The following is a 15,798-nucleotide window of genomic DNA, read 5'->3' as shown; positions in this document are numbered from 1 at the left end:
GTGTACTCCACATCGAAAGCCACCTGATCCGATCCTCTGGATATCCGAGACCTAGGAAATCCTTTGACAGGTTACCTTGTTTACAGTTTCTCTCAGTTACGTGTCTGTGCGTCAATAATGCGCGGTGGGCGCCAGTGTATCGACCATGTGCTTAACTGCTGTGCAGAGTCTGGAGTGGACCCACGCTTGGCCGAGGCGGTTTCCGATCATAAGCCACACTCCCAATCATATTTAAGAGAGGGATTCAACTGACTCATCCTTCTTTCTCAACTATTTGTCGCACTTTATCCGTGTAGGTGCTTCGCGCGATCATGGCGACCTCGATACCGTTTGAAAACGATACACTCTTGCTACTGATACGCGAACCCTTTCCCTATCCAAAGCCAGTAGAATTTCTCGTCATCATGCGGAACGTGAGCCGTATCTAATTCCGTTTCAAGCCCTTTGCTGAACACGGTCAATTCACAGGGTCCATTCTCTGGCTTTATGGATATGATCTCGGTTTCTCTCCATCTCCTAGTCAACCTACTCCTGCGTGGCGTTGCATTTTTCGTGGGTCCCCTCTAGTTCTATTCACATTCGTGTGCTCATGTTATTTCACCAGTTTTGTCCCATGGTGATGGACGTCGTCAATGCGGGGCACTTGGTCTGCTATGAAGTGCGCAACGTGACGATTGGCGTGCTCTACGTGGTTGGGGTAGTCAACCGAACCACCCGTATATCTAACCTCCGTTGTATGTCTATTCCTTCCATTGCGGTCTTAGCTTTCCTCTCTGATTTCCGTTAATGTGACAGCACCATGCGTGGCGTGCCTGCCGTACCTATTCGGGGATGCATGAATGAAGTGGTGCATGTCTACGTGCTCACCTTTCCGATGTAATCTGGACACTAAATATTTTCTATCATTGGAACAACAACGACAACTTGAAGTATTATGCGTAAATGGATACATACCTCCGCCTCTCGGTACTAATTACCCCACTATTCATGTCTCATTTACCGCGCTAGTCTTGTGCACTGCTCTTGCAATCTACCACGTTACATGTTTAAACTTTGTGAGACGTCATGGGACGGTCCCTCCACGCGGGAGGCACACGTGCGTCCTTCAAGCATCAAGTTCCGGCGCTGGTGAAGGTCCTTCACAGCATATGCTCGCAATTGCAGTATGCCAATGCTGCGTACCAAGATAAGCATACTTTAACCTTATTCGCACTCATCATATATGTACACAAATATACATTTGATCTCACCTAAACTTGATGTGAATTACGGTGCTAGGTAGGAGGAACCTCCTTCCGAGTCGGACTTTCAGCCATGCCTGGAACCTTCAAGTCATGGTGCTCTCGGCTCGGATGTTTGTCGACTGACGGCAGACTGTCGGAGTCATAGTCCCGGCCAAAGGTTGCTCAGTGAGTCACGTGGCATGTCCTAGTAGTAGTGCCGCACTCGTAGTGACTAGTGACTCCGGGCCCTTGTGGGTATAATACCGTGTTCCCCGGCGAAGCGGGGTCTAGTGCAGCTAGACATATGCCGGGTATCCGATAACCGAATATGTGCATCCTTCAGGCCCAGGACAGCCATTGTACAGAGTTCCTGTGGTGCTTATGTAATAGGGGCTTCTACTATCCACGCGTCGATCCAAGTGTGACACAATCTATCACCCACAACACATAACATGTCGTTGTCCAATCCATGCACCCAGAATGGCGGTACAATCCTTGCCATCGTCGGTGCAGACTTTAGTGTTGTAGCGGGTGACACTCGCCAGAGCGAGGGATACAATATTCAGACCCACTTTGCTCCCAAGGTATTTCGGTTGTGCGAGGCTCCTACCTCCCTTTCATTGCCGATGTCCGCGTTTGACCGATACATCCATGCATGTGTTTCTTCTTTGCCGCTGTGATTCAGGACGGACCGTGCGGTGTTGGCTGTAAATGGTTTCGCAGCTGACAGAAACATGTTCGTCAAGAAAGTAAAGCAGCGCCTTGAAGTGTGTTTCTCGTCACCATTTCTTTTTTCCTGTTAGCTTACACTTGGTTCGCGTCTGCGCGGTGGAAGTAGGTACCGACACGCTGCACGCAAAGGATATGCCCCTCCGTTCGATTGCGCGGTTGATCCAGACGATGCTGTACTCCCGTAGGTTTTTCCCGTACTACGTGTACAATATCTGGGAGGTATCGAGGAGGACGGTACGTGGATGACGTCAATTTTCAGTTTTATTCGTATGCTTCGAGATGGTCAATGCATTCACATCCGTAGGCTCTGGTGCAGTGTACTCCTTCGACCTCGTCGGGTCCTACGAGCGCGAAACTTGCCGCGCAGCAGGACCAGTCCAGTCCCTGCTACAGCCTTTCCTGGATAACCAGGTACGTCCGACATTCGTTACTCATTCGTTCGGTGGCTCATACCATATACTGTTCGTGTGGCAGTAGGATCTACTTCAGGAACCAACAGCCTGCGCCAGGAACGCCTCACCTGACACATTTGCCACTAAAGGTAGTGCTCGCACTCGTCATTGATTCATTCACGAGTGCAACGGAGAGGCACATCGAGGCAGGTCACAGTTACCATCCCTTTGATTCCTTGGTTGGACAGTGTAAACGGTTGACTAACGGTAGTGGTGCGCTAGGTCGGAGATGCACTGCAAATCTATATTGTCCTTGCCAAAGGACGAGGCTTGCAGGGGTTGGAGGGCGCAAAAGGTTTAGAAGAGTTAACGATATCGGAGGATGGCGAGCGGATATTTCTGGTTCAGCAAGATCTCAAGAAGGATTAGTAATCCTCCGAAAAGTATGCAAACTATCATAGTTTTAGTACACAAGCCAAATTTGCTTTTCATTTCTTTAATTAACCCCACCGCTTTGGCATTACGACGCAGAAACAGCCAGCCAGGTACTGTAAACATAAAGCATGCCCGCTTTCCGTGGCCCAGAACTATTACACATGCTAGTAGTGGCGGCCTCACGATCCCGCATTGTACTTAAAGTTCCTTGAATGGCGACACTTGAAGATACACCCTCAAGAGAAGGTAGAAATAGCTTACTGATCGCTACTCTGCCGTGAGCACGCATGATTTACCCAGCAAATTAATGTCAACTACTCGTCGTCTCAACACCAGCTATTAACGCATCCCGGCACAGTGATTACTATCAGGTTATAAGAGGTGCATAGCGCTGTCCAGCTCAAATTATGTCACCCACTGTCATCACCTACAAAGATCACCAATTCTAATTGTGGCTCACTGCATTTTCCCGAGCATGTGCATTGCAGTACCGCACCGATACTAGCCGCCAGCCCATTGACCCTGAAACAATACGATATCGTTGGGTATGTGCCACATCCGCGAGATCGATTGATAAGCAGTACGTAGAATGAAGGATAGCCAGTTCTCCGATGCTGTACGTATCCTCCATTGTGTTTCGAAACGCGCGCTCACAACCACTGCTGCCTGAACACACTTCTAGACTAATAGACAAGCAGTATCCGCATCCATGTGCTCACACGTTTACTGGATTTCTCCCGCGCCTCCGTCGCGGAACCATCAGATTCAAGAACTGCACTTGGCCCGGCGATCTCAACATACCGACGCACTGCACAACGGCCTATGGGGTGCCCGCGTCCGCTGCAGACTTAAATCGCCGGCTCCCTGACATATTTCCGTCGTCTGAGTCCGGCCAGGTCCTCTATTCGTTAGAATATCAACGCGCTCGACGCCTATTTCCCATGAGTGGTAAGGAGCGGAGATCCGATTGTCACGGAAGATCGGGGTTGCCATCCTCATCCAAGGAATCAAGACTATGTATTAGTGTCGTTAGGCTTCACTACCTAACATCACAGCCACTCGGAACGTGTAAATTATAGTCGCCGGGAACCGAGAACCGGCTCTGCAAGGATCGGCCTAGGATGGGTGCGACATGTTAAATACCATCTCAATAATTGGAGGAGGGAAAGGGACAACTTCTTCGAAGGTTGCTGCGCTTGCGCATCTTCCTCAGGCTTCAAGCAGGCCTACCAACAAAATGCCAATAGGAAACGGCAGCCGAGATGAAACGTGAATACCATAATCCACAGCAAAGTTAACATGGAAGGTGTTGTATTTGTATTCCGTCGCGTATTAGGAGAAGGTGACTCAGACACCTGGCCGTTTCAGGGGGGCGCAGGACTTACTCATATCCAAAATTTTAACCGAGACAACAAAGTACCGGATACAAATATAGCCCCCAACCCACAATCGTGATATCCTCGAACTAGTTGAGTGCACCATACAGGATGAGTGTTTCTATTATTCTTGGCCGCCGTCGGACTCCATGTCTGGGAAAACTTTTTGTCGTTTGAGATAGTACCGGCCCGTCAGCTGTTCCGCGCACCCGGGTGGGGTGACCGTGGTGCAGGCATGAATGACGCGCCATCGTCTCGCGCTCGAGACCCAAACAACGGCTTAGTTGGTCGTGAACCTGAGGAGGTCGAAGACGTTGCAGAAGTCCGTGGTTCGCAACCCTATGCATTGAATATCCTCTCGGCATGTGTTGCCGTCGTGTCTAGTTTTACTTCTAGCCGCACTGCATTCTCTGATGCATCATACATCATGGATGTCCTCGGACGTTGCACTCTATGTCTGGTGCGTCAACAGTCTGGTACATGGAGTCCTTCCCAGAGGTCACTTGAACATGTCATATTCCTCCCCTCCCCCTTTGTCATTTTCTTATACTGCACCGTAATTGGCTGCCCCTACACACCCTCCATAAGCATATGTATGTCAGGTGTCGATGACGTTCAATGGGTGTTGTTGGGTGGGACGCCTCTTCTACATATCTGTGACCACACAAAATGTATCTGCGTATCAATTCTGTGCATCTTCTCTATCTAACCAAGTACCGGCGTCGTGTCGGGCAGAGCTATCTGACTGTTCGGAGCATAGAGTCTCGTATTCTTCACCGCATTGTTACTTACATGTTTCTGCAGTTCTGAATGCCTACTTGTCGGACATTGACACATACATGTCAGACTGAGTTCATGTCACTGACGCCCCACCTGACTTCCTCGATTGATTCTTCTGCTGTAAGTATCCATTCAAGTTGGCTGCACAAGAGGGCTCGATATCCGCAGACTGAAATATGGAAAGAAAGACTAAATAAGCTGGTAACTACTCTGAATGTCATTATGTTTTACTTTTTATTTTTATTTTTCACTTTCACATGTGTGATAGTCACAGATTGTAGTGGCACCATTGTAAGCACCGAAAGCGGATATGGTGGATAGCCAAATGTTTTACGTAAGGCTGTTGCGAACGGTAGATACCTTGTTTAAACGTTTACCCATGATGACGCGTGCACGAAGTAGTCTACACAACGATAACCATTTTCAACCAACATTGCTAAAGTGATGATTACAACATGGCATGTGACACAAGTATGTATGTTCCGTCAGTACGTATCTCCGCACGTCTTGATGTATCAAATCTTCTAATCACTGATGTTCATTTCACAAGTGTTTGCTGAGCGTTGCTTGAACAGATGTTCGACAAACTTTCCGAGTAATTGAATGTTATCATGGTCATACCCATGGCTACATGAGAGACATAGGCATTAAAGGGCACTATCTTACTAGTATTCGAGGAAGATCCTGCTGAAGTTTGTGTGCACCTCGGATTTGACCCGGATAGCCTCGTTTTCGTCTGATTTTTCTAATATCCTGACTGTCCTCGGTCAAGCCGGAGGATGGTAAGGCACGAATAAAGGGTACGCCGAACACCAACAGGCGTTCGGAACACTACCAAAGGGGAGATAGTAGATCAGAGCGAGCAGAACACAGCAAAAGAGGCACGGAGGGAATCCGCACACCTGGTTCCAAGGCATTCGCAAACATGTCTGAAGGTGTCCTCGCCCACGAAACGTGTAACATCTCGTCTCTCCGCAACCTCTACAGCTACCGTGATATACCATACACCGTTCGAAAGCCCTCACTGGGTAGTACCGTGTCCCTGAAAAACAAGAGGCCTGGAGGCGAAACAGACGAGATACACGAGACAGTGCCCTGAGGAGGGGAGCCCGCCGAACAACAAAGGGCGCTCGAGGTGGCATGGGACGGGCGAGGCTGCGGAGAGAAACACGCAGAATGCGACGCAAAAGAAACGGAGTGAACCTGTACACCCAGTCCTGAATATTGGCACATTTGTGTGAAGGTGCCTCTATGGTGTTTGAACACCCTAACTGGGTAGTATACGGCTCCAAAAGACGCGAGGGATCCGGCGATAAAACGGGCGAGATTTCGCGTTCACTGTGTGGTTAAATGGTGGAAGAGAAACTGTTGATCGACAACAGCGATCGAAATGGCATGAAATTGGCTCCGAGAAATCTGTAAAAACCAGAGAAGCAAGAGGGGGCCGCACAGAAACACGTGAGATGCGACTACAAGACCGCGGGGGTAGACAGAAGGAAGGCCTCGAACGACAACGGTAGGGGTGATCGACGTAGAACCCTGGGACACAGTAAGGAGCCTCCTAGACGGACATGGTGAAAGAGGAATTACGGAGATCGGATGGCCAGATCCCGAATTACGCGCGAAACGCCCTCGCTGCCCTCCAAACACGAAAACGGGGAATATCTCCGCAATGGCTGCGCGGAATTAGATAGACCCCGGATCCCCAGAAAGGGTCCAATGGAGGAGAGGTACGACCAGAAAAGTGAGGGGACCACTGCAAGAATGCGCGAGATACGACCACAGGACCAGAGCCTGGGTCATCATCGTGTACCTAAGTGAGAGTTTAGTACGTTCCTACTGTTGGTCAAATAATGTGATCCATTGGCGTGCTTTATTGGCGTCGTCTTCTCGAGCGTCCGAGTGGAGGAGGCGTTCAGATGAGGATGGGAACGGCCTGGACTGAGGAGGAAACGTGTTTCAGTGAGATCGTCATGGGTGACGTGCACATACGAGCTGGCTGGCTACCTATCGCTGCGGTCCAGTTGTCGATACGATCCAGTAGGGTCCGTCCAGCGACCTTGCGAGGTAACTCTTGTCCAGTAGGTAGTATGGCGCTTCCTTGCCGGCCAGATACAACTTATAAGCATGGCGGGGACCCTCATGCGTCCAGAGGCCACCTCAAAAGATCGGGACTGCTTTTACTGCTGGCACGAGGCTAGGAATGCTGACTTTCTTGCCAGTGGGTGACTTGCGACGGTCAAGCATTTGACGTCTGAACTCGAGAAGGAACTCATAGACGAGAATACGAGCCAGGTGTAACGGTAGCCCACTCAGCCTCTCGAAGGACAGCAAAACACGGCGGAAATTTCGGTTACTTGCCTAGGGTAGATGCCATGCAACCCAGACAACAAAGTCAGCTGGTACAACAACAACAAAAAACGACGATCTCACATGCCTCTGTCAAAAGTGGTTCGGAAGAGCAGAAGAGGTGGAATAGTTGCAGAATAACAGAATATTGATATTTGCGGGTATCGAAGAACGCATGTACGGATTTTGGGCCGGAGTGACCTTGTAAACAAGGTGACTATCTGTTTTCTGTAGCGTCCGGGGTGGCCCTGAGGGCTTTTGGTATGAACGTGACCTGAGCTGGAGGCCAGCTAGAGGCTATACCTCGCCGAGTGCGGCCACCGCGATGGTCGGCAACCTACAGAAACCGGATGCACGGGGGATACATAAGTTGCCGCTGCCTCTTCGCCTGCCATTAGCAGTGAAGGGCCAAGAAAAGGAAGCTAATAGCAGGCAACGCTGGAGGAACACATCAAAAGCAGAATGCAGAGCACGAAAGCGTGTTGTTACCTATGTAGATCACTTTCACTTCCAGTGGGCCGCCAGTGCGCGGGCGGTGATGGATGGCTTCGCACAGAGACCGATTGCACTCTCGAGCTGATGATTTTGAGTCAGATAGGTGGGAGTTGTTCGCCCTCGTGACGAATGTGCACAACCCCCTCCTCGGTGAGTGCGTAACAGCGAAGATGGGTTCTGCAATCGCCAGCCTCTAATTTCAGTCCCACGAGATACGCACTAGTTGCGCTCCGAACCAATACGCTCAGGGCAAGAGTCGGTCTATGACCGCTACTAGGCTGGTCCGATGTCAGGATTATTCCACAACACCAAGTGAGCCTCCGCAAAGGAAGGAAATTACGAGGATATACATATACGGTTCCGTTCGACACCGGGAGGCCTCGAAGTTCGAATGTTTGACAACATTTGCAGTATTGTAAAAGGCGCATCCCTGCATCTCCCGAACGTCATAGATCACATGACCTGACATTGCGGATACGTAAATAGCCAAGCCTGACGTGCTTTTCCCGTTGCCGAACTGCAAACGGTTAGTATCATCATCGATAGGCCAAGTTAAAAGGCGGTTCATTTCCATCACCGTCGCTCTATTCTCGCATCAACTAAAGCATCTTCACTTAGACATATTCCATTTAAAAAGTCATCATGGGTGTCCTCGATATCGTACCCGTAAGTCCTGCACATCGATGTTGCCGAACGAACCCGATCGCATCCATATCTAATCATCTAATCACTTTCTTCACGAAGGCTGGCGTATTGACCGGTGAAAACGTCCGCAAGTTGTTCAACTATGCAAGGGAGCAGAAGGTACCCGTCGTCTGGCCGCATCGGAAGCTTTCGATGTCAACTGATCTCTCGTTCACCCTCTTATCTAGTTCGCTATCCCAGTGAGTCGTTGTCAGAATGTAGTCCGATGATGTTTTTTTTCCCTGAATTCAGAGCTGCGTCTCAACAGGCCATCGTAAGCACCGTTCTTACCGCCGCATCTTTGCCCCCTCTCACCTACGTTCCCAGAACGTCACCTCTTCCTCCACCGCCAACGCCGTCTTAGAAGCGGCCCGGTACGTCCAAAATCCTGCCCCCTCTCTCGGCCGATAACGTTCCTAAATGTCCATGACAGTGACATCAAAGCGCCGATCATTCTCCAAGTTTCTCAGGGCGGTAGTGCCTTCTTCGCCGGAAAGGGAATAGCGAACGACAAACAACAAGCATCCATCCTCGGTGCTGTCGCTGCAGCACACCACATCCGGACGGTCGCGAAGGCATATGGCGTGTACGTACCACGATGAGCATCAGAGCCTGTCATTCTCATGTGTATTTTCGTTCGAGGCAGTCCCGTCGTGCTGCACAGCGATCACTGTGCCGAGAAGCTTTTGCCCTGGTTCGACGGCATGCTCGCAGCCGACGAAGCCTACTTCAAAGAACACCAAGAACCCCTTTTCTCCTCCCACATGCTTGACCTCTCCGAAGAGCCAAAGGAGAAGAACATCGCCACCTGCGTCGAGTACTTCAAGCGGATGGCTCCTCTCGGACTCTGGCTCGAGATGGAGATCGGTATCACTGGTGGTGAGGAAGATGGCGTCGACAACACCGGTGTCGACAATGCTGCGCTGTACACTCAGCCAGAAGACGTGTATGATGTCTACAAGGCTTTGAACCCCATCAGCCCCAACTTCAGCATCGCGGCTGCATTCGGTAACGTGCATGGTGTCTACAAGCCTGGTAACGTCAAGCTCCAGCCTCAACTCCTCGGGGCGCACCAGGCATACACGTGCGAGAAGCTGGGCGGTCAGCCTGCGCAGCCCTTGTATGTTTCTTTCACCTTTTATACTCGTGAGGATGGGAATTCACAAGACTGCGCATGTTAGGTACCTTGTCTTCCACGGTGGTTCTGGATCGACCAAGGAAGAAATCCAAACGGCCGTCGAGAACGGCGTTGTCAAGATGAACGTTGACACTGGTAACGAAGATATACCTTCAGAATTATCGATCTTCTGATGGGGACTTGTATAGACACTCAATTCACCTACCTCACTGGCATCAGGGTATGTCACTCGTTTAGGCCCTTGTCTTGTCCATCTCAGACGACAGTCATTTTAGGACTACATTCTCAAGAAGAAAGACTATCTTCTCTCTCAGGTTGGTAACCCCGAGGGTGCTGATAAGCCAAACAAGAAGGTGCGTCTTCGCCCTTTGCACATGCAAATGTGCTGACGCATTTTTTCCTTGCAGTTCTACGACCCTCGTGTTTGGGTCCGTGAGGGTGAAAAGACGATGGCAGCGCGTGTCAAGGAAGCATGCAAAGATTTGGGTAACGTTGGTCAGTGCCTCTCGCTTCGTCGATATATCATCCGTTGATCTCACATGCTCTTCGTCCAGACCGCCTGTAAAATGAGAGGTCTTTCGATGTATCATTATGTTAGAGATTGTGGAAGGGTCAACGTATATACGATGTCCAATACATATTAGCTATGTAAACGAATCAACATTTAGACGCTTGTTTGGCTCATCACTGCAACGACTCGAACGACGGCGCCAAGACACAAGAATGCAAAGTTTCTGTACGTGTTTTGTCTTTGTTCGCATCCCTGCCTGCAGTCACCCACACCCGTGCCAAAGTCTACGCCGTCCTGCTCCTGCCAGTCTTCCTCACCATCGAAAGCACGCGACTGGCATTCTGGGCATCGCTCGTCTCCTCGTCGCCACCGCCGTCCTTCGTGCCCTCACCGCTCGTCCTCTTCCTCCACGCAGTATGGGGAACAGTCGTGTGGGTCGTGTGGATGCTCATGGCATGGGTACTGTGGGTACCCGTCAGAGCCATCCTGTGGATATGGGGAATAGGAAGGGACGGCGCATATAAGCGAGGTGAGTGATCCACTATTATCGCGAATACTACGACTGAGTCCCCTTCCACATAACACGCGATGTGTGCATATACACCTACTACATGTTCGCGTGCAACTCGCAGCCTCTGCAGCGGCAACTGCTAGATGGTACGATGCAAAACGTCAGCGCGCAAGAGAAGACGCGTCTTTCTCTGCCTCTGCGTCTCCGTTGAAATCCAATAAGCTATCTTGGTATATATACTGATACCGGATATACGGTATGCAAATCCATTTCCTATCCAGGTGTGCTCGCAGTCACGCAGTCTTCCACAGTGCATTGTGTGTATCACCATGAAGGTATATCTTCGTTGATTTCTGAGTCATATCTTGTTGTACCCTCGCCACGAGCGAGGCCGTGTTGTTGTCTGTAATCTTGTTCGTGTTCTGTTATTGTCGTTGCATAGAAGGCTTGTATACCGTGTCGTTTGGGGTGTCGAGTACAGCGCGATGCCCGAAGAACTCAAGAGAGGGGGAATGCGAATATTCAAGACAACATGCATTAGCAAGGGAGATCAGGTATTGGCAATCAAGAGCGCATCTACACGTCTCTAACAACATCTAAGCATTGTCAATGAAGGCCCGTCCCTTTTCTATGTTCTTTTTGAGCTCAGGGAAGCATGCTTCCAAGAGTTTCTCCTCTTCTACGGACACATGTCCCAGAGGGAAGATCCTCTCGACGCCGTTGACCTGTGGAAGGTGGCACGTCAGCCCGACAGACATACAAATTTAGAGAAAAGACACATACGCCAAGTTCGACGTTGGAGGAGAAGAAGTCGATGCCCTTGTCCTTGAACAACGGACTCTCAACAAACGTAGGTGTGATAACACCCTTTTCACCGTTCAGAGCCCGCAAGAGGGCACTGGTAAACTTGGCACCAGCATACGCCATGGAGAGGGTCGCACTCCCAGCGCCGTCTTTGGCCTTAACGACTTCGTCGCCACCAAATTGGATGCGGTAGACGAGTTGTTCATAGGCCTCGCCCTTAATGTTCTTACCGTGTACACTCTGAGAGAGCAGAGGGACGATCGTTGCACCACTGTGACCGCCAACGACGGTAATGGGGGTCTCGTTGGGGTGTACGCCAGCAACGGATGCAGTGAAGCGAGCGGCGCGGACAACATCAAGGGTAGTGACACCGAACACACGCTTAGGGTCGTAGACACCGGCCTTGGCGAGCGTGGATGCGACGATGGGGACGGTGGAGTTGACGGGGTTGGAGATGACGAGAATGTGTGCTTTCGGCGAGACACGACCGATTGAGCTTGCAAGGTCGCGCACGATGGACGCGTTGGTCTACATGAACGGGAATAAGAGACATCGAGACGAGCATAGACAGACTTACATTGAAGAGGTCATCACGGGTCATCTGGGGGTGGAATTAGCAAGGAGAATACAGACAGTGGAGGGGGCTGCTTACACCGGGCTAGGAGACAAGCGTGAGTGGAGTGAGTCGTTGCAAGGGCAGAACCGTAGCTCACCTTTCGTGGCACACCAGCAGGGATGACGACAACCTCCACGCCATCGAGAGCATTGTCGAGCTTGTCGGCCGGATAGCCGTGCACCTAAACGCCCGTTAATTGCACCTAATAAACACCACTGCGAACGCACCTCTGAGGGGGTGTCGACGTGGCTGACGTCCGCAGCAACGCCGGGTGCACCGCGGATGTCGTACAGGCTCAGCGAGGAGACGAGCGGGTCGGCCTTGAGCAGCAACGACAGCGGCTGGCCGATGCCTCCGCCGGCGCCGAGGACGGCCACTTTCGTGTGCCGGGCAGCGGAGGTCGAGAACAGGCGGGCCGGGCTGGCCAATGAGCGGGCTGTGCAGCGGGCGAGCATCGTCGTCGTCGTCGAGGACAGAAATCAAAATTTGTGCTTGCCGAGACCCGCCGACGTTATTTGTACCCGGACTATATTATGTACTCAGTAAACAAGCTACGTCCTACCCAAGTACTACGAGCACATACATACGCTAAGGCGCCGTTCACCCTGCGAACGCGAAGTCTAATAGCTTCGTCGAGGGCTTATAGAAAGACTTGTAGTAAGTAAGTAAGTAGTTGAAAGTTGGCAAGAGCTCAGTACACGCATTACATAAACCTACGTCGAGTCTGATCGCCACTATCTTGCAAAAGCCATCTACCCAAACGATGTCCATGCAGATTTTTGGCAACGAGGTAATCAGCATCGTTCGTACCAATCTGAACCCCTGACACTATCATATTACAGGCGACAGAGGAAAAGGCAGAGAATGCCCGTCTTGCGTCCTTCGTCGGCGCACTCGCCGTCGGTGACCTCGTCAAGTCCACCCTCGGTCCAAAGGGGATGAACAAAATACTTCAGTCAACCTCTACCGGCGATATAAACGTCACAAACGATGGATCTACCATCCTAAAATCTATCCAGCTCGACAACGCAGCCGCAAAGATCCTCGTCAACATATCGAAGGTACAAGACGACGAAGTCGGTGACGGAACAACCAGCGTTTGCGTAGCTCGCAGCAGAGCTTCTGAGGGAAGCAGAAAAGTTGATTGCGATGAGGATACATCCACAGACCATCGTAGAGGGCTACCGCATCGCAAGCGTAGCCGCCTTGGATGCACTACAGAAAGCAGCTGTCGATCACGCGTACGTTCACGTGTTATCGTCTTGCTGGCACCTTATCCAGATCCGGATTTGCCTCATGCAGGTCCGATCCAGCTCAATTCCGTGAAGATTTGTTCAACATCGCACGGACGACGCTATCGTCCAAAGTGCTCTCACAAGACAAAGATTACTTTGCTAATCTCGCCGTGGAGGCCGTGCTGAGACTAAAGGTGCTCTGAGCTGCCCCCTGAATTTCATTCGCGCTCACAGCTAGTGTAGGGCTCGACAGACCTCGAACACATCCAGATCATAAAGAAAGTCGGCGGAAAACTAACCGATTCCTATTTGGACGAAGGCACGTCCAAACCCCGAAAATCTCGGACTATCAGATCTCATTTGCATCAGGTTTTATTCTCGACAAAACAATCGCCGTTAACTCGCCAAAACGCATGGAGAACGCCAAAATATTGGTCGCCAACACTTGTACGCCAGACTTTCTCGCTCGACAATCTCGCGCGACATACTGATCTTTTCTGTTCTACAGCGATGGACACCGACAAAATAAAAGTTTTTGGCGCCAGACTGAAAGTAGACTCGACCGGAAAACTCGCAGAACTCGAACGCGCCGAACGAGAGAAGATGAAAGCCAAGGTCGAGGCTATCGCCGCACACGGAATAAATTGTTTCGTTAACCGCCAACTCATATACAACTATCCCGAATCAATCCTCACTGAGAAGGGAATCATGGTCATCGAGCATGCCGACTTTGAGGGCGTAGAAAGGTTGTCGCTCGTCACTGGAGGAGAGATCGCCAGCACGTTCGACCGTCCGGATCTAGTGAAGCTCGGTAGATGTGATCTCATCGAGGAGATCATTGTTGGCGAAGACAAGGCAAGCGTTGTCTCATCGGCTCAACTTGGCCGTTGTCTAACATTCAAATTCAGCTCATAAAATTCTCCGGTGTCGCCGCTGGTGAGGCCTGCACCGTCGTTTTACGCGGCTCTACACACCAAATGGTAGACGAAGCCGAACGCTCGCTACACGACGCTCTATCAGTTCTTTCCCAGACCGTGAAAGAGACCCGTGTCGTCCTCGGTGGTGGGTGCTCAGAAATGCTGATGAGCTGCGCCATCGACGAAGCCTCCCGGAAAGTCAAGGGCAAGAAGGCTATCGCAGTCCAGTCGTTCGCACATGCGCTCAGGCAGATTCCAACGATTCTTGCTGATAATGCTGGGTACGATTCTAGTGATCTCGTGACGCGTCTGAGGGCTGCGCACTACGAGGGACAATCAGATGCCGGGCTAGGTATGTTAGATTCTCTCTGCATTGTCTCCTATCATTCACTCAACCTCGACTCGTGGCAGATATGAATGAAGGGACGATCGCCTCGATGAAGAAGCTCGGTGTAACCGAGAGCTATAAACTCAAACGACAAGTCGTACTGAGTGCCAGCGAGGCTGCAGAGATGATTATTCGGTACGAGTGTCCTGGCTTGATCATGTTTATGGGAACTCACGGACGTATAGGGTGGATGACATTCTCCGTGCGACGCCCCGGAAGCGTGAAGCCGTGTAGAGCATTCATGTTACTATCATATTTTTCAAATACACGCGCACGTTTTCTTGCTCGTAAGGCCTGGACGAATTTTACCCATCTTCCAGCTGTCATTGGATGATGAGTGATTGAGAAACCCACCACAGCCACCGATTTGTAGTTCAGTTCACGGTGCACTGGATTGTTGCTGGTTCGTCGTGCACAGGTCGTACACTGTGAATCTCACCCGACGCCCACAGCAAATGATGGATCGTTCGCACAAGCCCTGTGGACGACATGCGATATGTCGACGACCCAAAATATTTCATCTCTTTCTTGGTAATGGTTCACTTTTGGACTCATGTGCATTCATCTCGGGGAAGGGGAGCTTGAAATGATTGATCAGCGTGCTACTTCACTGTTGTTGATTTGGACAGTGGGCATGATATTTGGAGACAATGTAAGGCTCACTGTGTTCATGACATGGTGGAGGGTAGGACCAATAACATGAGCAACATGTAGAGCTATGTGTACAACTTGGAAAGTTAGCTCCAACTGTTCCTCCCTTAGTATGGGTGATTTTGTGTGGTGTGATTTTGCCACCAACATAAGGATTTTAAAAAGACACATCAATCAACATGCTTGAAATAATATCTTCAAAAGACTACAAACACAAGAAACTGGGGAACATACAATTGCAGCCTACCACTTTGAGGACCAAATTGTCAATAACTTCTGACTCCCTCTCTTTGCTGTGCAAGATAAATGTTAGGGCATTGATGATTAGTGTACTGGAAATAGTGTCATACACATTTGGTTCTCCTTTGCAATATTCACAAGGATGGGTCATAAAATTTCAATGTCTTCACTGTCACAGCAGATTTGGAGAGTTAAGGGCAGGTCTTAATGTAGTAGAAAATGTAAAGACTGCACTGGAAAATTAATTCAACAATTTTTCGAAGGTGAAACTTGAAGTTTTCATGAACACCTCAATGTTTACCAATACTTCAAGTTTATGCA

General features: G+C 50.3%; 5 protein-coding genes across 5 annotated transcripts; 4 read left to right on the top strand and 1 right to left on the bottom strand.

Moving 5' to 3' along the window:
* The first annotated feature begins 1,661 nt into the window (after positions 1 to 1,661).
* Positions 1,662 to 2,826, top strand: F5J12DRAFT_921600 (nucleophile aminohydrolase). Its single transcript, XM_051749294.1, has 6 exons — positions 1,662 to 1,818; positions 1,909 to 1,990; positions 2,085 to 2,193; positions 2,260 to 2,366; positions 2,455 to 2,553; positions 2,630 to 2,826. Exons 1-6 carry the CDS (start codon positions 1,676 to 1,678, stop codon positions 2,774 to 2,776), a joined length of 687 nt encoding a protein of 228 aa, XP_051599043.1. The 5' UTR covers positions 1,662 to 1,675; the 3' UTR covers positions 2,777 to 2,826.
* A 5,473-nt stretch (positions 2,827 to 8,299) lies between these two features.
* On the top strand, positions 8,300 to 10,281 carry F5J12DRAFT_838327 (uncharacterized protein). Its single transcript, XM_051746030.1, has 12 exons — positions 8,300 to 8,448; positions 8,527 to 8,586; positions 8,655 to 8,666; positions 8,735 to 8,740; positions 8,794 to 8,840; positions 8,900 to 9,052; positions 9,113 to 9,586; positions 9,648 to 9,739; positions 9,793 to 9,824; positions 9,880 to 9,957; positions 10,012 to 10,099; positions 10,159 to 10,281. The coding sequence occupies exons 1-12, from the start codon at positions 8,425 to 8,427 to the stop codon at positions 10,167 to 10,169; spliced, it is 1,077 nt and encodes a 358-aa protein (XP_051599042.1). The 5' UTR covers positions 8,300 to 8,424; the 3' UTR covers positions 10,170 to 10,281.
* F5J12DRAFT_838323 (uncharacterized protein) lies at positions 10,282 to 11,139 on the top strand. Its single transcript, XM_051746029.1, has 4 exons — positions 10,282 to 10,340; positions 10,399 to 10,644; positions 10,748 to 10,882; positions 10,938 to 11,139. Exons 1-3 carry the CDS (start codon positions 10,328 to 10,330, stop codon positions 10,867 to 10,869), a joined length of 381 nt encoding a protein of 126 aa, XP_051599041.1. The 5' UTR covers positions 10,282 to 10,327; the 3' UTR covers positions 10,870 to 10,882; positions 10,938 to 11,139.
* On the bottom strand, positions 11,128 to 12,861 carry F5J12DRAFT_156175 (malate dehydrogenase). The gene is made up of 7 exons (XM_051738182.1): positions 12,630 to 12,861; positions 12,274 to 12,572; positions 12,144 to 12,227; positions 12,083 to 12,088; positions 12,008 to 12,031; positions 11,410 to 11,958; positions 11,128 to 11,351 (listed from the first exon to the last, which is right to left on the bottom strand). Exons 2-7 carry the CDS (start codon positions 12,499 to 12,501, stop codon positions 11,223 to 11,225), a joined length of 1,020 nt encoding a protein of 339 aa, XP_051599040.1. The 5' UTR covers positions 12,502 to 12,572; positions 12,630 to 12,861; the 3' UTR covers positions 11,128 to 11,222.
* On the top strand, positions 12,810 to 14,820 carry F5J12DRAFT_906162 (chaperonin Cpn60/TCP-1 family; the record flags this gene model as incomplete). Its single annotated transcript, XM_051748751.1, has 10 exons — positions 12,810 to 12,836; positions 12,889 to 13,122; positions 13,154 to 13,287; positions 13,349 to 13,475; positions 13,525 to 13,600; positions 13,651 to 13,728; positions 13,790 to 14,136; positions 14,190 to 14,550; positions 14,610 to 14,721; positions 14,772 to 14,820. 10 exons carry the CDS (start codon positions 12,810 to 12,812, stop codon positions 14,818 to 14,820), a joined length of 1,545 nt encoding a protein of 514 aa, XP_051599039.1.
* Between the last annotated feature and the right edge of the window lie 978 nt (positions 14,821 to 15,798).

Source organism: Pisolithus orientalis (genome assembly GCF_024613125.1).
Source record: "Pisolithus orientalis strain OTSU chromosome Unknown F5J12scaffold_18, whole genome shotgun sequence".
NCBI classification, from domain to species: Eukaryota; Fungi; Basidiomycota; class Agaricomycetes; order Boletales; family Pisolithaceae; genus Pisolithus; species Pisolithus orientalis.
This window is presented reverse-complemented; position numbering and strand designations above follow the sequence as displayed.